This window comes from Oenanthe melanoleuca, chromosome 2, assembly GCF_029582105.1.
Source record: "Oenanthe melanoleuca isolate GR-GAL-2019-014 chromosome 2, OMel1.0, whole genome shotgun sequence".
In the NCBI taxonomy this organism is placed as follows: domain Eukaryota; kingdom Metazoa; phylum Chordata; class Aves; order Passeriformes; family Muscicapidae; genus Oenanthe; species Oenanthe melanoleuca.
The window spans coordinates 142430186-142455119 of NC_079335.1; the positions used below are offsets into that span (position 1 = coordinate 142430186).

Consider the following 24934-nt stretch of genomic DNA (forward strand, 5'->3'; position numbering starts at 1 on the left):
TAAAGACAATCCAGAACCATTTATTTTTCACATGGTTAGAATGAAGAAGAACAGTAAGTTAATGCTTAGAGCAGCCCCTCAAGGGACAACCTCCCTAACCCCTCCTAGGGACTGTGGAGGGTTTATTCTCCTGTTTACTTCTCAGGAGATGTGTAAAAGATAAGAAAACGTATCCACTGTGAGCTGCACACTGTTGCAACTTGCCCAATTTCCTCATCATCCACAAAGTCAAATTTCCAGACTTCACAGGAAAGCTCATAACATCTAATTGTCTCCTGACTCCCTTCCTGGTCAGATCAGACTTCATGAAGTTTCTTTAATGTGTGCCAAGAAAAGACAGTATCTTCCCTGGGAAAAGCCAAAGGCAGCAGCTTGTCACAAACAAGGAGCACTTGTGGGTGACAGGCAGGGGAAAGCCACAGCCACAAAGTTCAATATGATTCTATAAATATTTATGAGGAGCAAATGAGTATTAATAAACTGAAAAGGTGAAAGAACAGTCCACTGTCAGTCTAAATCAAGAATTAACTGTGCCAACAATTACATCCCCAGGCAGCATCTGCCACTTCTGGGTTCAGCATGGGACAGGCACCACTCCAGGCAGGCAGAGCAGAGGCAGATCCTGTTTTGGGGAAGCTCTAAGTAAAACCTCACTGAGGCAAACTGAGCTGTGCTAGCTGGCCTCAGGCAGGAGAGCAGAGCAGGGCTCAGCACAGTGCTTTATTCAGTGTGGATGCTGGGTGCCAAGGGCACATTGCCCTGCTGAAGCCCAGCTCTGCACACAGGAGCTGATGCCCAGCAGAGGTGCAAGAGCCACAGCACAGCTGTGACAGCCACGAGCAGGGGACAGATGAACACAGCACAGGTGTGCTCTGGACACTCCAGCACAGAGTGGAGCTGCCACATGCTGCAGTCAAGCTCCCCATGTCTTCTGACTGACACATAAACAGGGCTGAAGAGACTCTCAGCCCTTTCCTATTAACAGTGTAAGGGCCATCTCACCATCTCCTCTCTTAGGGCTAAAACAAGACTCCTTTTGAAACTTCACACTAATTCCCTCACAGACACTGACACTAAACATTTACTTTGATGAATCACTGCTGCTTCAGTGCCACTTTATACAAGGGTAACATCTCCAATTTTTTCACAACAAACAACAGGTTTAGAATACTTTCCAAAGTATCTCACAAATAATTTCCAGGGTAGAAACGTGGTGTGTGCTCTGATCGCTGACCAGCAGAGGGAGACAGGATACTGTTGCCAAAAAAAAATCCAAAATCCAGAATCTTTTCAAAGGATGCTGTGAAAACACAACCCAGCTCCATTTTTCCTTTTCCTCCACTGATGATTACTAACTTATATTAAGAGAGGCAAGAAGTGAGCTCCTAAATTGTGTATTTTTGCTCTAATATTATTAAAATCCTGAATTCAAATAATTGGAGAACTCTTTCAAGGCACCAGGGTCTTTTTTTTGGTGGGTGTTTTCAGTGTGTTTGGTTTTGTATTAGGTGAAACACTGACATGGGTAGGAATGAAACAGATCCAGGAAAGACAAATATCCATTTGAGATTGACACTGAATGTTTCAGAGCCGTGTTTTCAAAGTACAAACTGATACCAAGTCCTGAGGTACAGGACAGTAAGTAATTCATTACTTTACATTAAAAATTAAAATGCAAGGAACAGTAAAGAAATTTTAATTGATCACCCTTATTGGGTTAGTTCTCCACTATTTATTTATTCTGCTGTTTTAGACAAATGAAAAAAAGCTATTCTATTTTTACATTCCATACATGACTGTGCACCAGCCACATGAATGACCACAATGTGTTTTGAAGACACTGATGGTGGCACATTAACACAGGGTGCCAGCTAAAGAATTAAATGGAAATACTGAACAGAAGTATTTAAAAGACCTCTGAACAGTGCAGGCCTGGTAAGTATTCAGATCTACCTTTTTAGTATTTTCTTAAACAGTTTTGCAAAACCTGCTAAGTTGAAATGCTGGAAGATGGACTCCTGCTTTACAGAATTATGACTTTGTAAGTTAAAAGTAATGCAAGTAGATTAAATGTAATAATGCAAAGTCAAAAAGATGCAGTTTAGGGGGAAAAAAAAAGCTTCTCATCAGCAATACTCAAGATCTGGTCCATATTTATTGTACACTTGAGTCTGAATGAGCAACTCCAGAATTCCCTTCTACCACCACTGCAGACTGAGAATATGACTCCATGATCACAGACCAAGACATTCTTTGTTCTCCTCTAGCTGTAATCCATAACAATCATTAGGGATGCCAAATAAAATAGGGATTTTGGTGAAGTGCTGGTGGAAGTTTTTCCATCACCATTAAGTTACCTGTTCTCCTTTATGGTGAAAACTCACAAAGCTCACTCCTCACACTGTTTCCCCAGGTGTTACCTCACACTGGCTCACCACTTGGAAAGGAAACTCACACTTCTTGACATTAATAGCATTTTCTCAACACAGCTCCAGCAATGAAAAGTGGTATCTGGCATGATGTCATTCATCAAGAGCTCTGGAGATTCCAAAAGTAATCAGTGGCCTGCCCCAATGGCCTCAAGATTAACTGGTAAATGGAATAAAGAACAATTATCTCTCCAATTGCAGCCAGTGACCAGGCTCAAGCCTTTGACCCAGGTGAGCACTGACAATGCAGGCTATGGGTCATGCCCACTGCAGATACCAACTCCCAGCACAGCATCTCATAGTGTGAGGAAAAATATCTTCTGGAATGGAGGCCAATAGTCTTTGAGAAGAGCTGAAAGAGTGACGGTGAACCCCATCATCCTAAATCTGATTTTCCAGGTCAAAAAGTAAAGTTTTTACTCAAGAGCCGACAGTCATCCTTCTCTTTCAGGCAGAAGAAATTAAACACTGCAGAACTTTTTCCCCTCTAAGCTGGTAAAAAAGTCAATGTAGATTTTCCACCTTTCAGATCAGACCACTCAATCCAGCACTATATACAATTATCTGATACACAAGATGGTTCTGTGAATGTTTTGGAACTGAGTATCTGTTACATGGCTGCCTCTGACTGTGGAAAGCTGAGGTCTGAGTATAACATTCCAGACCAAAATTACTAAATGGGCTTAGTTAAGTCAGAATTGGAGCATCTTTACAAGGAAAAACACACTGAAACAGCAAAAACCAAAGCAAGCAAAAAAATACCATTGCAAAATCCAGGAAACAAAGAAAGCCACAGCTTTCTACCACACTGCAGAACAGATTAGTCTGTTTCTATAGCAGGCAGCTAATGCCTTCTTTTGGCAAACAAACTCTTCAGACAGAGCCAAGAGTCTAGCAGATGATTTACTGATTAAATGCAAAATGAGAAGCTGAAAACAAAAATTTTCTGGAGAATGTAATGATTTGCATAATTAAGCCATCCATTTGAGTCCTCAACTGTCTTATCAGTACAGCAGGAACAGGCTCAGAGCACCTGGGTACTCTTTAGCTGTTGCACAAGGATCTTACACCAAATGTCTTTATGTAGATTCAGGTAGCCATAAAGAAGCCAATATAAATTTGGGCTTATCTGAAATTTCTATTTTTAGATAGAGATTTCAACTGCAAACCAAATTACATCCCCTCTTTCTGTTCTGCTAGGATGCCTTCCCCCAACTCCTCCTCTAAAACATGAAAGACACAGTGGAAACAATATAGTTTTATACAGTCAAAGCACAGATGGCAGTGCTTCTCTTCAAGAGATCAAATTTCATTTAACACTCAGGAAACAGTCATTAAAAAATAAAAGGAACTGCAAGCAAAGGCAGACTGAAAGGAGAATACTCACTTGTAGCGTAGTGTCGAAAACAACAAGCTTAGAGCTTGTTGGAACAATGTCATAACACTTGTGTGACCTCATGAATCGCACATAAATGTCACTTTCCGATTCTTCAAGTGCTGCAAGCAAAAACATTATGTTGTTTTATTTAAGCAACCTTAAAAAAAAAAAAAAAAAAAGAGTAGTAAAAAAAAACCACGCCAAATCAACTGAACACCACTGTAGAAGGACAACCCTAAAGCAAAACTCAAATTCACACCTCCAGATCCGGACAGACAGGCACAGGTTTGCACTTTGCATTTCAGACTCATCTTTCCTTTCAGATTAAATGTAACAAAGACAAAATGCATTGTTCTTCTTTGATGAGGAAGGACTTCCATGCTGGAAAGTAACATTCTTTAAAAGTCCCTATTTTTTTTTTTTTTTTTTTTTCCCCTAACAGTAACCTACTGGAATATGGATCTCAACACTATTATATAGAGAGGAAGGCAGTTTGAAACTTTAGTATCAGGCTTCACTATTTCAAGCTCCTTAAATTAATATTTTTTGAATCTTTACTGCTACCTGTTTCACTTTCACATAGTCATTTTCTAATGAGGTAGCACAAAAGTTCCTAAATCAGCTCCATTCCCTTCACGCTACACAGAGCATCACATCTCCAACACTTTGTTTATAAAAACAGGATCCACGTGGCTGGAATGGTTTTAGTGTTGCAGGTCTGCAGCAAGGACATGCAATTCTGCCCATAACACCTTAAATTTCCTTTGCATTTGTTCAGGTGCATGTGCATACAACACCCAGATCTGCTCAGGTATATTCACTTTTTTCTTTTTTAAGCAGTTTGGCTCTCCACTCTTTCCAGCAGGTACCTAGAACTTGGCCAAGGATAATCCCCCCAACAGAGATGAACCCTTTAGACCCTGTAATTATTTCACAGAAACTTGGACATTTATTACACTTTTGAAGAGAACAATAAAAAAACAAATAAAACAACCTTGAAATACCTACTGACCATTAAAGAACTTCATAGTAAAGAGTTAAAACTCAAAATCCTCATTTACTAGATTTGGTCAAAATCTGGATAAATTATTTGTCATTTCCTCCAAATGGCTCAGCACAGCCTTTTTAGTCCAAATTTACAGAAGCAAAGCTGGATCTTCCCTACAAGTGGCTGCTTCAGTATATAGCATGGCTACACACTGAACAAGTCCTCCATTTCCTACTCCCATTACTCTTAAAACAAACAAACAAACAAACAAATAAATAAATAATCAATAAGTCTGGTCTTTAGAAAGTTAAGGTTGCTTCTACAATCCTAAATGCAGTCCCAAGAGTCCTTACTTACTTCAATCTCAAGTTTGTAAATAATTAAGATACTATAGATAGAAACAAGCACAGGAACATCTCAAATTCCACCTGAACAGTGGAATCACCATCCCTGGACATGCTCAAAAAATGTGTGGATGTGGCACCTGGGGACATGGGATGGTGAATACAATGTTAACAGTTGGACTTGATGATCTTAAGAGGTTTTTTCCAACCTATAAATGATTCAATGATTCTATAAACCACAAAACAACCAGCTAAAAAAAAATGAACGCTCTCAGAGCACATCAAGGCTCCACAGAGTCTTGCCAACTCAATAACAATTTTTAAATGTATCAGGATAAGCACAATAACTGTGAGCCAGAACAATTCCATCAGGGGAGGCTGTTCATGGCAGCCACAACCAGGAACTCTTACCAGCACAATGAAGGTGTGCCCATAACCCCTCCTCTCACTTACCACACATTCCCACCCTCCAAACACAGCTTCAGCTGCATCTCAACAATCCCCACCCAGATGCAAAGGAATGGTTGAATGTTATCTCACCATGTGCTGTCTTCCATCTCAGGGGAGACACCACAAAGCAACTGCTTCCCTTTAATTTTAACTGGAAAGTCACAATTAAAAATATTCAGAAGCATGAGATAGCCATCTGTGAGCACTGTTAACACCCCTGGAAATAGCTAGGAAACTCTAGCAGGATCTGGACAAGGACCCAATTGTCCAGCTGGAGCTGAGGTTTATTTCTACAGAAGATTATTCTATAAATAAGTACAATGCACCACTTTATTAGTTACTAACTAAACATGCAAAACATCAGCAGCACTGATTTAACTCTCATGTCCTACACAATTCCATCAAGTGCCTGTTGGAAAGGATATTTAAGATCTTCTAACACCTTCAGCTACCTGGGAATACTCAACAGCTGCCACAGCCCAATTCTTTGTACAGGTATTGTGTATTATGTATATATAATGTACATACACAGCTGTACAATGGAGAAAAAGGTCTCCCAAACCTAAGGCTCAGCACATCCCAGGGATGCACTCACACCCATCTTTCCTGAACATTACAACTGCACAGGGCATAATCTTCTTTACACTTTGTCTCCCTTTCCAGAGGACAAACTTCCTGCTTTGGGTTGCATCCACTGTGCTGCAAATATAAATGATCAAATAACACTCTCATCTCCATGAGGACATTTCTACTTTATTACCTGCTTAGTTTCTTGTTCCAGGCTTATTTGTTTTCCCAATAACTGCTCATTTGTTCTGAAGCCTCTGCAGCACCTGCACAGCAGAATTTCCTGTGGATGGACACGGACAGAGCCCTTCTGGCTTGACTTACAACCTCCCTCTGTCTCTGCATCTCTGATCTGCACCTGGGATCATCTGCCCAACATGCAGAACTGCCTCCAGCCAAACCTCAGCGCTCTGCAGCTCATGATCTGGAAATCTGCTGGCTCACAGAGCAGATTCCCAGCAGGAGGCATCTGAATCTAGAGCAGGATCAGGGAGGAGAATCCACTGATAAGTAGCTGAATGTGTATTTCTGGGGGGTGCTCACTCATGCAAGCTTATCTCCTGAAGATTCATCTGGAAGTTATTTTGCAAGTGGACATTGCCCATGTGCATCCCCTCTTCCCAAGCCATAGGTGAAGGCAAAAATACCCAAATTCCCAGTGCTGTCTTTTTGTGATTTTTAAATGAGCAGAATGAGAAGTCACCTTGAAGGTTACAAATAAACCCCGTAAGAAACTTTAATACCTGAGGTTGAGCCCTTTGTCATACAGGGTTTTACAGAGTAAATTCTCTGTGCTAGCATTTTATTTTCTCCTACTGTTAGAGATCTTTAAAAGGAGTAAAAGATCAATCTGTTTGTATTTCTGCCACTCTGCTCCTCAATCTTATTCACCAAAATTATTTTTATTTTCTTCCTTTCTCCCAGCCCTCACTATAACATGAGACACGCTTTTGTTTTTTATTTCAGCCAGTAGATGTTATTTATGAGAGCATCATAGCTCTTTTTTTTTTTTTTTGACAGATTAATTATTCAACAATAGTGACTCAGAGATTGCAGTGGAACTCATACTAAGCATAATTGTCTATTCAGAGAGCTCTGAGGTAGAACTACCATCATGAATGACACAGAAACTTCTGCAGCATTGCTGAAGCATTTCCTCAGAGATCTACTGAGCAGATGCCTTCATTTCCACTCACACCTTTGCCACCATGCAGAGTGCTTTCCTACTGCAGCTTTCCCCTCAGAATTTCAAGGCCTTCAAAAGGAGAAAAAAGAAGAGGAAAAAACAAAAAAGAAGAAGTGCCTGCAGATGGAGAAGAGGAATATAATGCACACACTTATGGAAAAGCTTCCAAATAGTGAGACATAAAAAGCTGTAGAAAGCTCCTCAGAAGTGTCCACTGCAAGTCACAGGCTGCATTTCTGGGCTGTGTGCTTACTGGGCTGGCCCAACAAGATCCTGGAGCACATGATTCCTGATTTCAACAATATAACATCACAACCTTTCCTGTTATATTTTATGTTACAGCTGTATTATGCTCCTGTATCCAGTCATATTTCAAGTTCAGTCATTGGTTCCAGGAAAGAGATTTGAAAGTATTTGAAAGAAACACACAGGTTCCACAAAGGCTGGGCTCTCTCACCTTCTTTAAAGTTAATTCCACCACAAGCACACCACAGCAGCTCTCCATAGCACCCCTGTCCTCATGGTTAGATTGAGGGCTGGCACCTCTTGGCAACTCTCAATCATTTGAAGAACTCAAACTTATAAACCTAAACCTTCTCATTAACCTAAACAACTGTTTGTATAACTGACTTCTCAAAGTTTCATATGAAATTAATAGCCAAAGTTTAAAGGCCCTTTAAAAAATAGGGAAAAAACAGCAGAGAGCTGTATGTAAAATATACACTCAGCTAACTGCTAAGCCTGGTGAACAGCTTGGAGGAAGACAGAAACCACAAATATACACAGTAATTGCACCATTCTCCCTGATTTTTTAATAAGAATCAGTATGGAAACTGTGCAACTTAAAAAGCTTAAGAGTCTTAGAGCAGCAGGAGCTGAGCAAAGCACTCTCAGCTCCCAGCACTACTTTTCACCTTGACTACTAATGGCATAATCATCTCCCCTCAGCCAGATCCAATAGATAAAAGGACATGGGGAAGTAGAAATGTAGCTTTGTGATGTTCTCACTTGTGCTAAACACCCTAGTTAGGGGAAAACACATTTTATTTTCTGTTACTGCACATATATGTATTTGCACTTCAGGGCACTCCAAGCCATACTTCTATTTTAAAAGTCACATGATATGCTGAATATTACATTTCAGATGCCAGAGAATGAAAATATTAAAGACCAAAGATTTTTTCATCACTGTGTTTACTATGGAACTGATCCAACAGCAGTACATTAAGTCAAATTTATTAGTGTAATTATACTGATAAACATTATTAAAAGGTGCTATGCCAAACTATTCTTATAGGTATATATAAATACATACACATATTTATCTATCTCCTGCCCTTTCCTTACACTAGAAGCTACCCAGGACAATGATACATCCACAGAAAGATCAGCTTTGCTGTGCCAAATGCTGCCAGAAGACACCAGGGTGAGCAATCACCTCAATAAGCCAGGATAAGTTACAGATAACCCTTGGCAGAGAATACAACAGGTAAAAGACATCATTAACCTTGTAAATTGTTCTTCTGACTGTGGTTTTATCTGAAAGCTGTCACCAAAACAGACTTTAAAGTTTCTAATAACTCCTGGTCTGAATTTACTGAAGGAGTTCCTTAATATCCTTGAAAACCTCCCACACAACTTTCACAGTACTGGAGATTGTAGGAGTTCTAGTATAAGTCACTAACATAACACAGATCTGGAAAAAATCATCCACAATGGATACAGTTTACAGTTCATCCACTCCAAGAGCAACAGTGACACTACTCAGAAGGAACCATAAACTATTCCTCTTCACCAGGCCCTGGAACACAGCTTTTAAGGGAAATAGAGGCATCTGAATGAAGCAGGGTTTCAAGAATAATGTTCTGTGAATCAAATGTCCAGGTAGGATTTTATCAGCATTCCTCAGCAAAGAGACAGACAGGGACAGATTCTGCAGAGGGATCCAGTACTTGCTGTGATCATGAGCAAGAGCTTTACTTCAGCCTACCTTCCATAAGACAAATATGGCTCATTTAGCAGATTTTTAGCCAGATTTGAATGCTTCACAAATTAAAATGTAGATGGTATATCCAGTGAAAAGCTAGGGAACAGAGGGGCTGGCAGAGAAGTGCAAGAACTGCAATTTTGTCACAGAATAACACAGTTAGGGGGCTCAGTCTGCTAAAGAGCCAAGAACTCTGGACACAGTGGACAAGAAACCAGCCACCAGAAGCTGAATCACTGTCAGACTTGGTAGGAAGGGAATACTAACATAGTTTATGAAGGGCAAGCATGGGAGAAAAGCAGCAGTGTTGTGCTGTATCATTTGATTTCTATTTATTCATGAGGAAAGTTATCTCAGAAGGAGAAAAAAACAAATCAAAATAACCAACCATGCAATCAGCCACAAGGCAAGACTAACTGGTGAAAAAAAGATATAATAAGCAGGAAGATATGGTCACAAGAATACCTACTCTATGTGACAGGAAATAAATCACAGAACCAGAGAATATCCCAAGTTAGAAGGGACTCACAAGGATCAGAGTCCAGCTCCTGGCTCTACACAGGACAACCCCAAAAGTTTTAGAACATGCTTGATAAAACTTTGTTGCAGAGATGGCAGCCAAGACTAGCAATTTACTACCTCCAGACAAACAGGTTTACAGTCCAATATATAGGAAATAATACGATAACAGTGATAGGAGTTGATAACTCCATCACAAGCTGAAAGGCTTTTGAATACAAGGAACAGGAAGAAAGGATGTAAAGACAGAAACAAGGATTTATTTTTCTTTCTGAGAACTGCAAAGAGCTTTCAAATATCCTGGAAGACCACACATGGAAATTACACAGTAGCATTATTCATGCAGCCACGGGCTACAGGAATATGGATGTTGCAGATTGAACATTTCCCACCCTCATCTAAAGGAATGGCTGAGCTGGCAGATAAAGATTACAGCAAATTTACAGATGTAAGAAACTCTGATACAAAGAAGTGATAGGGAATGTATCAAGAGATCAGTATCAGGAGCTTCCTCAGTGTTCCAAGATTAATTCAATTGCATATTACAGCATGGATGTATCTGTGACAGAGGATAAGGACTTTAAAAACGTGAGCACACAGCAACAACAACAGAGTAAGTGAGCTCTCCCTTGCTAACTGCACCTCACCCTGCAAATAGGAAGAGGGTCTAGAGGCACAGAAAATAAAAGAGAATAGGTAAATGAACAGATAACCAGTCAATAGAGAAGTAAATGCACTGTCTTGTTGCTCAGGTGTTCAGAAAATGGCTAATCCTTCTAACAATAACAAGCTAAAAGAAACCAGAACATATAATTAAGAACTATATTCAGAAATGCTTAAGACACTTTCAAACATAACCACCAGTACTGGCGAGCATCTATGTTTTCTTTTCCACACATTTTAGTGTGTTTTCTGAATTCTAGAGTCAGTGCAACTGTTCAGTCATTTTGGATCACCAAGGTAATTGAGATGTTTTCTCCCCTTGTCACAAGGAGTTGCTTCATGCAGAGACAGCAGGTTATTATGTGTGTAAACAGGAGTCACCCTAGCTAAAAGCAACCATTTCTGAACTCTGCAAGTTCATGAAGGAGAAGATAAACTACCAGACTATAGGAAAGCCAAACAAATTCAAACCCAGTCAGAATTCCTAGAAGCATATTCAAGCAAGATATTAAAACCAGTGTATTTGTAAGCACCTACAAAGGCAGCTCATCAAAAGCAAAAGAAAAAATCAACACGGCTGTGTCAGGAACAGTTCAGACTAATCAGTTTTTACCCAGAATAAAATGATCAACTGGATGGAAAAGAAGGTAGACACAAAAGTACTATTAAAAAAATCACAGTAAGCTTGAGACACTGGTTTTAAAGCAAGCATGGATATCACTTCATAAGAAAAAGACAGTCACCCCATGGCAGCTGCCTAACAAGCAATCCCAGCTGCAGCAAAACCAGTAATAGGCTTTTTTTAAAGCAGGTTTGCAAGACTGAATGAGAACTGTGTGTTTTTAACAAGACATAGACTCCAGTACAACTTTTCCCCAAGATGCAACATTTGCAAGGCTCACCTTTTGCAAATCAGGTAGTGCAGAACAGCATGCAAGCTCATACTGCAGGACTTTACACTTCTACAACTCTGGAAGTGGTTTTACCAGTAGTTTGATACCTCCCATTACAACAGAGTATCAGAGGATCAAGACTTCATTTTATTCAACATTCTCTTCAGCGATCTTCAGGAATAGACCATGCTTCAAAGAGCTTGCAGTAGGAGTTAGAAATTGTTGCAAGACATAAAAATTCATAGTATCTTCAAATTGAATTTACAAGTGGCTTGGAGATAACACAATTTTTCAGGAAATACCAAAATCTGAAAGAAACACTCAATTGGAAGAGTGCAAATTATGGAGTGACTAAACACCACCACTACTGAGAGAGAAGTACCTTGCTATTAACTTAATTTGCTACAGCAGAAGCAGGGAGTTTGCTTAAACAAAACAATAGGCAAACAAAAAACCACCACAGGTGTTAGAGAGCTATTAATGCATTCCACAAGCTGGTTAGACAGAACAAAGCAACCTTAGGACATTGTACAACCTCCTTCCTTAGAGATCCTAAAGTGGAATGAGACAAGTGTCTTCAAAAGCACATCCTGCTTAGAACAAAATAGTTATTAGTTCTTGACAATACTTCAAAAGATCCACTTTTCTGGTGTTGAGGTATCTAAACCTACACATCTACACATCAAGATGTGTATCTACATATCTTCAAATTCCAGCAGTACCTAAGACTTGTAAGAGAAACCTGATGCAAACAGCTGTTTGAAACAATGAAAGATTTTGATTGTGTTGCAGTCTGATATTCACAGCATGCTTCAAAATCCTGCACTGAATTTTGCTCCCCATTATTGGTGTTAGTGAGTCCTGGTAACTGGGCTGAGAAGTTAATACTTCTGTTTTACTGTAGCTCTCCACTACAGTGGATAAGCAAATGATAATTGTGAAATCTGAGACAGACAAAAAAAAAATGTGATGGGCAGCTTAAGAAACTTCACATTCCAGACCTAATCACAGTAACTCTGAAGTTCCTTGTCCAGGCAGGCAGAGAAACTTATTTGTGTACAAGCAAGAGCTGCCTTGCTTAGGAACTAACTGGTAAACAGTATCATAAGTCCAACTGAATCCTTTTGAAAAATACTTCTGAAAGAGCTCTGTATCTCTTAAATCAACTGTTGGTCAAAGGTTTGCACTTTGAGAAAAGCATCACTGTGGTTTTATGAACAAAGGTAACAACTTCAGCCTGCAACCTTAATGCTTCTAGGATTTTCACCACAACAAAGAATAAGTTGACCTGAAGAATTTTCTAAAACATGTTCAAGATTTTCCCTTGACAACAGGCACTATGATTTTTCCCTAAGCATCCCAAACAAAGATCTAAATTAAGATGTCGCCTGTCTGGAATGTGGGCCTGCTCTTCAAGATTGCGAGACACGAAACGCAAGAAACTAAAAATGGTATTAAACTTCTGAATATTAATATCAGCAACCACTCTGTGCAGAGTTGGATTCAAGGGAAGTTTAAGGTATGTGATTAATGAGGGAATAAATCAGCATCTATCTCTGCAGGATTAGTAAACAATTTGAATTTTTGCTGTATCTTTAAAACAAGCCCAAGTCCTACTAGATATACAGTTTGCACAAACTTTTAAAAAAAAGTCATTTAAGTCTTCTAGGAATTAGTTTAAGATCAAACCTAAACATGCAGCTTAACCAAAGCATTAATCACACAACAAGCATTTTCAAAATGAGCACACAGCATCTTCCCAAGCTGCAGCCATATCCCTAGTGAACAGGGCAAATATTTAATCTGGAGGCAATCTTCTACTGAAGACTAAACTCGGAGTATCAATGCTTTAAGGGAAAATCACTTTTTTAACACTTCAGCCATAAGGACTCTGTACTATGTTTGCTGGAGAAACACTTTTGTGAGGTCTAATAAATTGCTGGTCTCAAATCCTGGATAATTAATTACAACAACTTAAGCTGAAGCTTTTAATAATTCAATATTTAATATTTTCATTTCTCTTTAATTTGCCCTTGTACATTTCTTCTCCTTCCCTTCCTATGTATGCCAACACCTTCTACACAGCTATTATTGGCATTTCTTATAAAAATTCATGAATCTGTATGCACACTGCAATAGACTATCGAGTGTTCTGTTCCAATACACCACTCAGGAGATTTACCTACAGCAGGTGTAGCTTGAAGCTACCCAGAAAAAGAACCAACATAACTCAAGCAGGTGACATCCAACACACATTCAATGTATTTGGAAACAGTTTTCTGGAACCCATTTTACAGGTTTTATTGATTCCTTCTCTGTACCACAGCTAAACTGCAACTCTTTCCAAAGCTGACCTTCCTCTGAACTGACTCAATGTCTATACAGAGTACCACTAGAGTTTTGAGAGGTTCTTTTTGCCTTTTTTTTTTTTTAGGAACTGACTCAAAATCATACTAGAGAAATTCAAGCAAGACTGTGGCAGGAGAGATCCATGTAATTGCTTGTGTAGGGCAGAGCATTCACCTTCTGCACTCTGGCATTCAGAGACTTCCATCAAAAGCAGCCACACAATCCCTTTCCCTGAGTGATCCTGCTCCATCCTGAACTGAGTCAAAGCATTAAAGTCTACCCTACAACCCATCCTACAGTAACTATGCTGGAAGTTAAAATACTGTTTCAAAGCTCTTATAGGAAGAGTTTATATCCATTTATTCTTGTGTCAGTGTTGTTCCTCATTTAATTTCCCTCCCTTGGTGTTTACCCCCTTCCCATCTCTCATAGGATGTTTTCATACATACTATGTTATCACATCCCTTCTTGGTCTTCTTTTTACTGAGTTAAATGAGCAAAGCCTTATGGTTTTCTCATAAATGGCCTTTTTTTATGCCCATCTCAGTTTGCTCCCTTTTCCAGCAGCTCAGGTTTTTCTCTCTGTCTTTACATCACTAGAAATTCAAAACAAGCAGCAGAAAAGACTGCCATAGTGTAAGGGACTGGTAGGAAAAAAAAAACCCTTTTTGATTCTGTTTCTTAAAATGCCCTGTGTCAAAAGGAAACACTCTGTCACAATGCAAAGAGAAAAGCAAAATAATATAATAATATTATAAAAAAACCCAAAAAAACCCACCCCTAACACAACTTTAAAAACACCCTAAAAAAGACAAAAAGAAAATCACATCACAAGTAAAAACCAGTGGTCTATAGCACAAGAAAATTGCTTTTGGATAAAATGTAGGAGTGCCATTAACTTCTGCCCCAGTCAAAAATGGTAAAATCACCCAACTGGTTCACTGAAACAGTAAAATCCACAGAAAATTCAGCAGAAGAAGAAAGAACCAAAAACCAAGTTAGTTTTATTCAAATAGTATTCAGAAGCTGCCTTGAAGTTATCCACAACATACTCAGAAACCTTTTAGACATTGTCTACTCTTAGAAGGACAAAGTTATTTAAGCTTTCTGAAATTCCATCTGTATGCTAAGTTGGATGTCTACAAGACAAATTCGACTTTGCTCTTACATAGTTAGGCTTGTATTAAACTGCTTTGGCTTTTTGTTAATCCCAGCCATTAGTGCAAGCCTTCCACAGAACGATTTTCCCCTGAATTGCCAGATTTTCCATTTGTCAGTCTTCTCTACCCATAGAAGAGCTACAGTAAAGCCCACCACAACAAGAATCCAAGGCCAATAGTCTCAGTATGGAGAGGAACATTTTGATTCAAGATACAAGAACTGTTCTCAAAAACAATGCCATCAGCTTCTGTACTTACTCTGGAAATGCTGCATTTTTAACATGTTTCAGACTTAACTACTTCCCCAAATCCATGCAATGCTGACAGAGTTGTACCTTCTGGAAGCTAGAAATATTCAACTCAACAAAGTATCTGCAGATAGATCACTGCTACCCAAAGACCAAGTTCCTAACAGATGCAGAACTGATGTCAGTGTCATGACTTCAGGCTCCAAATGCTGTGATCATGCACCCTCAAGTTATCAAAACCACAGTGCACATTACAAAAAGCCCTATCTTACAGAACACCCACATATTCTGCAGATGATTAATAAGCAGAAACATTTATGATTGTTTAGCAACAGTTAGATTGAGCCAACTGATGCAAATATTCTGCTGTCATTACTGTCACGTTGGCATTATCTCAGTTCCAACCAAGTCATCTCCATGCAGAACTCAGCCATGCCTCAAGGCAGTATATTTTCCAAGGGCACTGGCTTGACCAGGACAACAGCAGAGACAATTATTCTGTTTCATCTGTACTGTCCTGCCTATGTATGTGCAGGGCATTAAAGAAGTCTATTGGATTGAGCACCACCCCTTAGGAAGTTTCTTAAGGAAAGGACTCCATAGTCATCCTCCTCCATCCTGGTAATGCTCAGCAAAGCAGTCAGAGACAAGTAAAAAACAGCATTTTGGAGGCCACACTGACACTGTAAAAGACACTATGAACTCAAGACCTCTAAACCAGGAAATCTGAGATTATTTTGGCCAAAGGCTCCAACATCCTACCAAGCAGCTGTTTACCAGCTGTGACAGCCCTGCTATCAAACCAAGCAACTTCTGGACAAGGGAAGTTCTGCAGGGAAGCTCTTCACAGAGTTGATGTTGTCCCTCATCTGGTTCACACAGAAGTGGCAGCAGCAGCAGGAGGGGCTGGTGAAGGTGACTGTAAATCAGTCCCTGTCCATCAGACACCAACACATGTGCACAACCTGAAGCAGCAATGTCACTCAAGTGTAAGACAACACCTCACTGTCCCAGTACTTCTCAGGGAGAGCTGCTGGCCAACAATGGCTTTCATTTGGAAGATAACATCTGCAAATCATGCAGGTGCAATACTGGCCAGGACACAATGGGCCCCAACACTTCCTGCAACACTGTTCTCAGCCTGCAGCTTTGCCAAAGCAATGACATGGAATTGCTGCCATGGTGAGCATTTTCTAGGAAATCACAGCCACTTGTTTCCCCAAACAAGTTAGGGAAAATACATGTTTTGACCACATTAAAATTTTATGAAAGCTTTCTCATTAAGAAGCTCTTGCATCCCTCAAGACCTAAAGCAGAGTTTTGAAGCATGTCCAGGTATCACTTCCCAGATGGGTAAGGCTTAAAAATTTTTGCTCCCTGAGAAAGACAGCAAACTTTAGCTGCTAAATGGATTATTTCATAGGCAAGACAGACTAGGGCTTTGCTCACTGTAAGGCTAAATACCATGTTAAGAGCAAGACAGTTGTATCTTCTGTAGGAGTAGGAAAACAGGAGTGTTTGGACACAGTGAGCACTGGGCTGACATGAACCCCTGGCAATACTTGCACAAGACAAAACTCGTGTGTGGATTACAGAAATAGTTTCACTGAACACAACAATGTGACAGCTTCTCTTACACTGCTCAATGAAGTTTTATATTTTTAATTATGTATCACTTTATACATAATTTTCATCTTTAAAATATGCGGATGGAAGTTTCTGGGGGAAAAGAAAGTCTTGTATGGTGCTCCTATGTAGCCAACTGAAAGGCAAAGGAAAAGGGTGCCTAACACAGTGGAGCACTCAATCATGATTTCTTGCATAAACTAATAAAGCTGCACATCTGAATACTCCAGATATGTTGTTCTTTAACAACTTTGGAAAGTACATCATAGGAAAGATTGTATGAAATCTAATAATACCAATTATCATCTCGGCTTAACAACTTCTTACTATGTTCGCTTAGGATTCTAAAGTAGGGAAAATTTCATACAAAACATCCCTTATCACTATCACCATGTCCCCTGCTATCTCAAAGCACATCTTGTGGGCAAAATACCGTTTCTATGTGCCAGAGAGCATCAGCCTTAACAATCACATAATGAATGTTTATTAGAAATTAATTACAGTTGCAAAACAATGGCTTAACTTTACCACCTCCATGATCCTTCAGTCTTAAGAAGGAAACAAAACCCAACCTGCCTATTAATATGCATTTTATTACAAGCTTCTTTTAATTATTTTTGGCCCCAGAGTGACATCTGTTTTCACACCTTGATTCAGATATTCACTTGACAGCGGGAGGCTGGCAGGCAGGAAGAGCTCAAGAAACCACTTTTAATAAGACACAGTAAGAAAACCTGCAGAGCAGGGAAGGAGTGACCCCAGACACAACAGCAGTGAAGAAGAGATGCAATTACTGATGAAAGTCTATTTCAGGAGACAGCCAGAAAGGAGCAGGTAACAGAAGAGATGCATGATTCAGGGAGAGTGAGATGAAGGCCAGAGCACCACTAGGAGAGATTCCACTCTAAGGCAAATGTTTATACAATGTCTAAATGCTGCTTTGTGCAACAATCCAGAGAAGTAGAGCATTCAAGAGGGAGCACATCAGTCCCATGACGCTGATGCTCCAACTGCTGCACACACTCTGCAGAATTCCCTTTTTCCAGACAGGAATTGAGCACAGTCACAACACAACCCTGCAATTAAATTAACTCAGTCTGCAGAAAACACCTCCAAAAGGTATTTGCAGATGCTACAGAAAAGTATTTAATTCTGCTTTCAGCAGCTACTACTTCATTACTCAAGGTGAACAGAAGAAAGAGAATAAAATGGATGAGAGACAACATGGCAACAAAACTGGTTTCCAAAATAACATGCTAAAACTATATTCACTGAATCAATACACCTGACAGGCATCCATTTGCTACTCTAACCTAGTTTCTCCTCTCAGAGCACAGGTAGATGTTGGAACACAACCATTTATGGAATTCCAGCTTAACAAAATAAAGCTTTTAAGTGTAAATCATTAACTAAAGTCCTTTTTCGTCTTAGATCTTCAGAATAATTTCTCCTTGTCCTTTTCCAAGCTCATCATATTATCCATAAAAGAAAACCCAGAACCACTCTTGATACTCATCAGAAGTAGAAATAATCTTGCTACAGAAACATTAATGTACACACACTGAAGCTGAAGAAGAAAATCTGTAATGTGTATGAAGATAACCAGTTTTTGATCATTTATTACATTCATGAGAGGCCTCTCAGCACTCTGTATTTCAGGCTACAATGAAAAACTCCACACCCATCAACAGTAGCTCTCTCCCTTTTTGAGGAAATGTAGGTAGGTCGTTTCTATCCAAGGAATTCTGAGCAGAATGAGTTCATTACTCAAAGTTTTCTGTTCACTTTTAAGCTGAGTACTCTTCAGTTAAAAAGAGACTCTGGACTTCTTACATGGGAGTTTTTGCTTTCCTGCTCTGACTGCTGTTTGGAGAAAGGTCCTTTAGGGATCCCTGAATAAAATTAATACCCCTGGTCTATCCAGTCCTTCTCCTCTGTGCACACACTGAGCCTGTTTCAGCCATGGTGCACTGGTGCTGTTTAACATCATCTCACTCACATTTAGACTTACACATCACCAAAGCAACATTATGAAGACAGTCCTAGACAGAACCAGTGATCCACCAGTATGAAGTTACACTGATCTTAGGGAGTTCAGCCAAACAGATGAGTATGTTTCAGGCTAAAAACACGGCCAGCATTCTCTCTGCAACAACAGCATCCTATCTAACACTGTCCATGCTAAACAGGTACAAAATAGTTTATACACATTCTTTTTACATAATAAAAATTAAAGTTGCTCTTCTTGACACCACTGTTTTATTTAGAAGTCACACCATCAGGCCAGAGTCTGCCTATTTCATTACAGTACTACATAGATCATAAATCTTTCTAGCATCATTTTTTTCAATTTACCCTCTTAATTAGATTCCAAATTAAATGAATGCCTTCTGTGCTTTCACAGTCTCATTTGTGTAACCTTTGAGGAAAGGGACTAACAAATCCACTGCACATACTGGATGGCATTCAGAGCCTCATTTTTCAGCTCTTTTTATTAAGCTCCCTGTTTCAATAGAACTGCAGCATAATTTGATACACAAGATAGTTAGCAACTGTTGATGGATGCAGAACTGGAAAGCTCACAAGAGCAAGTACTCGAAAGTAGAGGCAGTCAGGAAAGCAGTTCCAAAACAAGTTTCAAATTTCGCATTCAACTCACAATTTTAAGTGTCGGCAGAGAAACAAAGTTCAACAAAAGATCATCAGTTACAGTTTGGCTACAGCCCCTTAATGAAACCTTATCAAGATTTCAGAGGTGTTTCTCAACTTCTGAGCACTTACCACTTGCCATCAAACAACAAAGTGAACATCTCAAATGTCTCTTACTCTCCCACCCCCAATATTAGCACAAATACAATGACAGCAAACAGCGTAAAAATTTAGGTCATAAAACAGGTACTGCAACTCAGCTGCTGCATTTCCAGCTGCATTTCAATTTTCTGAGATTCTCTTCCTCTGGGCCCTCTCACACAGAAGCACTCTGGGCAGCAGGTTTTGGTCTGACTCTCACACTCCAACTTACTCACACCCTAGGTTCTGAGTACAGCACTCTACACCCTTTATGCTTGGCTTTAAAATTAGGCCTAAAGCCAGGTTTTCCTTTAGTCTGCAAGGCTAATAAGGTGACTGCTTCCTTTCAAAACCCACACCCTACTTTAAACCAGCCAGAGGTTTGCTATTAAACATGATCTTCTGACAGGCCCCTGAACTGCTCTCACCTACCCAGTGTGAGCATCCACAAAGCCTGAAATTTAGAGCTAAAAGAGAGACAAAGCAAAACAGAAGCTTGAAAATCAGAAAAAAAATTTAAACTGCTACATTTTCTAAAGAATTCGGATTATTTTATTGCAGGATTTTAGAAGACACGCAGATCTTCATTCTTATCAAGTGTCTCCACATAACTCCATGTTACACTTTCAAAAGTGCAAAGGTGTTTCAAAACTGAAGGTTTGTTGTTTCAGATTTTTTTAAAACCTAGAGATCCTTTTAATATACCTAAATTTGTAAGATATTAGGATAGATTTTTAAATGGCTTAATTATTAATGAGTCAGCAAGTTTGAGGAACCTGTATCTCACAGTAGCAAGCTTTATGTAAAAATAAATAGGTAAATGGGTACGTTTCTACCTCTCCATAAGCATAACATAAATACCTAACTAAAAATAGTTAAAGAGAGTAAGGAAAAAAAAAACCTCTACAAATTAGCAACAGATCCCCTGCACCAAATACTCATACTTAAGCATGTTCAAGATGCACAAAGGCACAAGCATTTCATTGCAATTCAAACTCTGTCTGGACTCAAAAAAAAAAAAAAAAAAAGAGGAAAAAAAGGCAGCTCAAAGAATGCAATTGTTAAGACCTTCCTTTTCTCACACACAGAAAGATTAAAATAAAAGGTGTTACTTTTCCAGACCAGTCCCACAACTGCAGGCAGCATGCTAGTAACCAACAAGCTGCCTTATTAGCATACCAGCTTAGATATATCTTCTTACAGAATGACTCAGCCTGCTATTTTCAAAGTTTTCCTTAAATATTTGTCCTATATTTCACAATAGGAGTTACCAACTACAGAAAAACACATCCCATAAAGTCTTAGCCACTTCACAATGCTGAGCATAGAGATTAAGCCATGCGTCCACATTTGCATCCACTAAGCTAATCCTTTCTGAAAATGAAAGCTCGAGATATTCAGCACGGATATTTCAGAGGTGAAGCGGCTGCTTGGTGCAAGTTGGTGAAAAAGCAAGAAAAAAAAAATCCCATGCTTTCCCACAGCACGGTTTAGTGCCTGCAAGAGGGAAAAACTTGCCAGGAGTTGCCCTGTGAATGCACAGCACACTCTGTCAGAACTGCAGCTCTTCAGAGCACAGCAAAGAACAACCACAGAGCGCAGCCACATAAGGAAAATTCAGCGTACAGCTGCCGCTTTGAACAGATGTATGTGCTGCCATAAGGAGTGCAAGCTTTAGTTGAAAGAGCTTTCCATCACTGCTCTCAAAGTCTATATTTGGTATCGCAGACGTATTCGAGGAGAAGGGGTGTTTTACGGGCAGGAGGAGGGGGTGCCATGAAGGGAGCCGGGAGCGGGACCCGGCCGGCGGCAGCCGCGGATCGGGCACGGCCCGGCGGTGGCACCGGCACAAAGCACCGCAGCGGGATCGGCACCAGGACAAAGCACCGCAGCGGGATCGGCACCGGGACAAAAGCAAAGCACCGCAGCGGGATCGGCACCGGGACAAAAGCAAAGCACCGCAGCGGATCGGGCTGGCTCCGCGGCCGGCGAGGCTGCGACCCGCCCCGCAAGGACACGGCCCGGGCACGGCGCATCCCCCGCTCCCGGCCGGGGATCCCCGCTCCCCCGCCCCCGCCCGGACCCCGCCGGCCGCGTGGGACTCCCCGGCCCGCCCCCGGCCCCCCGCGGCTGCCGTGGGTTTTTACCTTCATCTTCGAGCTCTAGTTTCTCCAGCATCCCTTCGGAGGCGGCCGGGAGCTGCAAGGGAGCCGGAGCCGCTGCCGCCGCCTGCGGGAGGGAAGAGAGGAGAAGGAGATGAGCATCCAGGCGCGGACTCACCGGCCCCGCGGCGGCACCGGGCGGGGAGTGGCGGCGCGGAGCGGGCGGAGGGGAGGGAAGGCGGGACGGCGGCAGCTGCCCCTCGGCCTCCGCACACGCTGCCGCTCGCACACGCCGCGGGGGGAGAAACCGGGGGGAGGAACCGAGGCTCGCCCTCCCCCAGCCCGTGAAGCCCCGGGCTGCCCCCGGGCTCCCCGGCCGTGCCTCCTGCGGGCGCCGCCTCTTCCCCGCTCGGCGGGAGCGGCTCCCCGGGCGCCCGTTCGCAGGACGGCGCTTCCCGCCACGCCTCGCCGCTCCCCCCTCCCCCCGGCGGAGCGGGTGGTACGTTCCGTTTTGCTGCAGTCGAGCCCGTTGGTCAGCGGCGGGAGGGGGAGGGAGCTACCACTTCCGCGCGGAAAAGGGAGGAGTAGGAGGGGGAGGTTTAGCGCGCTAAGAGCTCTGCTAGGGCAGCCGTCTCTAGCAGCCGGTTCCGCAGCCTCGGCTGTTCTCTGGGCTGCCCTGGACTAGAGCAGTGCAACTGAAGGTGAACCGGGGGAAACCCTTTGCTCCCCCCGCCAGCGGGGGTTGGTACGCTCCCGCGCGTTCACCTGCGAGGCAGCGCCGGGGAAGCGGACGGTTCCACTTTCTCCCGGGGGGTGCAAGGGTTTGGAGGGGGTTTCCCCTGTGTGTGACGGGAGCTCCCGCAGTGCGCCGAGCCGCGATCCCGGCCCTGGAGTGCCTTTTATCCCGGGATACCCGCTCTGTCCTGGGTACGCCATCCCGCGGTGCTCTCTGTGCCGGGATACCCCCTCTATCCCGGGGTGTCCTCTGTCGGGATACCCCCTCTATCCCGGGGTGTCCTCTGTCGGGATACCCCCTCTATGTCGGGATGTTTTCTATGCCGGGATACCCTCTCCTATCCCGGGGTACCCTCTATCCCGGCGTGTTCCCTATTTCGGGATACCCGCTCTGTCCCTAGGTGCCCTCTATGCCGGGGTATCCCTCTGGGCACAGACGCGTTCGTTTCCATGTAAAAGAATTCCAGGTTAAGTTAAATTCCCGATTATCCCGAATGTCGCGGGTGAGCTCTGGCCAAAGCCGCCCCGGTAGCCGTGACTGAAGGACGGGCTCACACCAGAGATGGGATTTACAAATCTGCATCACGGCCCCAAAGCCAGGCTGCAGCAGAAGTCAGGGAAATAAGGAAATATCCGAAATGGATTCGTCATTTACATTTATTTTGCCTGTGGGGCGTGGTGCGCTTTAGCTGGGCTTCCTTAACTGAAAGGAGCAGGTCCCCCCTGGCTGCTTAGGAAACCCAGGTCCGGCTCGGATGCTGTAGAAGGGGATAAACAGATTATTTGTTTGGCAGTGACAGCAGATCTTGTGGGCAGACACACATGGATGCTGCTCCAAAGGAGTCCCAGGAGTCATCAAGGAACATTTTAAACCTACTGGTCCCAAAGGGAATCTCAGGCTTCAAAAGTTCAGCACAGCCCTTCAAGGAGGGAAGGTTGATTAGACCTAGCATAGGACAGTAATGTGCATAAAACGTAGGGAAATATTAATAATAATGAGAATAAAACTATGATGAGGAGAGAGAGACAAAATTTATGGGAAAACAGAAAGCTGTCTTGTAATTTCTCAAGTCCAGCGAAGCTTCAAGCAAGGAAACAAACTGCTGGAGACAGCTTTTTTCTTTTCCTAAGCTACCTCTTTCTAAGCACACTTTTAAGGATATAAGAGGAAGTAACAATAGCCAGTTCTTCTTTACTGTAAAGATGCTTTGAAAAGAAAACTCTAAAATATTTCATTCATAGATGATGCTTCTAGGATTTCAGTAAATGTTCCAACTGACCAGTCACACAAGATACCAAAGCAGTTCATATTAATTTATATTTTCAGCCTACTAATCAAAACTATTTGGAAGCTTTTAATTACTTCTGGGAGCTAGCTTTAAAAGCTCTAAATTATTTATCTTCCTTATCATGTACCTTGACACTGATAAAGAGTTTTTAACATCTTTTCTTAATCAAAGGAAGAGAAGAAGAGGGCATATCTGATTGGAAGTAACTGCCATGATTTTGTTTATTTCTATTTTAATTTACTCCTCATAATTACGTAGTAAGCACCAGCCATGAGGAAATACAACTCCGAGGTTGTTTGTATCTGGAAGTGACACTGAGACTTGAAAGGTGTGCATTGAATTTCACTGCTACACAACAAGATATGTTTATAAGAAGTCAGTCACGCCTATTTCATGCTACGCTGTGCTGCAAACCTCAGAGCTCACTGCAAGGTCAGGGTTTTACAGTGGCAGAACCTACATCCAAACCAAGAGTACTATGAGAAACTCAGGATGATAAAAAGGCAGTAATTTAATACACAACAGAGATTTGTAATGGAAACATGTACCATCCACACTGCTCAAAAAAGAAACCAAAGGAAATGGAGAGCTAAAGGCTGAAACCCCATCCTTCAATGTGCCTGCAGGTTTGTTTAAACCCATTTTGGAACAAGCTGCTGATCATGGCGTTCCTTTTGCTCCCAGCTTTGCATTCTGGCTCCTTTTGGCTTGTAGGCAACACAGTGAGTCAGAACAGGAAACTGATGCAGCTGAAAACCAAGGGGACTAAAAGAAAAGACTGGGTTTTATCCAGATCAGCTCCTGATCCAACTCACTGTTTAGTTGTATCAGCACTGGCACACGAATTGTTCAGGGCAGGAGTGACAGTGGGACCACACCTTCTGGGAACAACCCACTCTTAAGTCAGCCTAAATCATGGTCAGAACACTGTCAGATTCATTGTGGACAGGATTAGACAAATTAAAATATATTTATAACAGTCTTGTCTCTCTACAAACTCCTTCTGTCATTTTACAGAAGGATTACTGGCTAAAGATAAAGAAAAAAATATTTCTTGAAAAGGAGCTGTAATTTCCAATAGGGTGATATTAAATCTTGTAACATTTCCTACTGTTTTTTTGTGACTATTTGTTCTATTACCACAGAAGGTTTCCCTTTATGATAACTAAAGGATTTATCCAAATTATGCTTCAAAAGTTTGCTATCAGAATGTGTCAGGTAACCCAGTTTA

At 41.5% G+C, this 24934-nt stretch overlaps 1 protein-coding gene across 1 annotated transcript in view; it reads right to left on the bottom strand.

Annotated features, from left to right (window-relative positions):
- PRKAG2 (protein kinase AMP-activated non-catalytic subunit gamma 2) overlaps positions 1–24934 on the bottom strand; it is a 145125-nt gene that overhangs the window by 13525 nt on the left and 106666 nt on the right. Inside the window, exons 5-6 of the mRNA XM_056484509.1 lie at positions 21725–21806; positions 3817–3926 (exon numbers count right to left, since the gene is read on the bottom strand). Coding sequence (XP_056340484.1) covers positions 3817–3926; positions 21725–21806 — 192 coding nt within the window. The remainder of the gene's footprint in view (positions 1–3816; positions 3927–21724; positions 21807–24934) is intronic.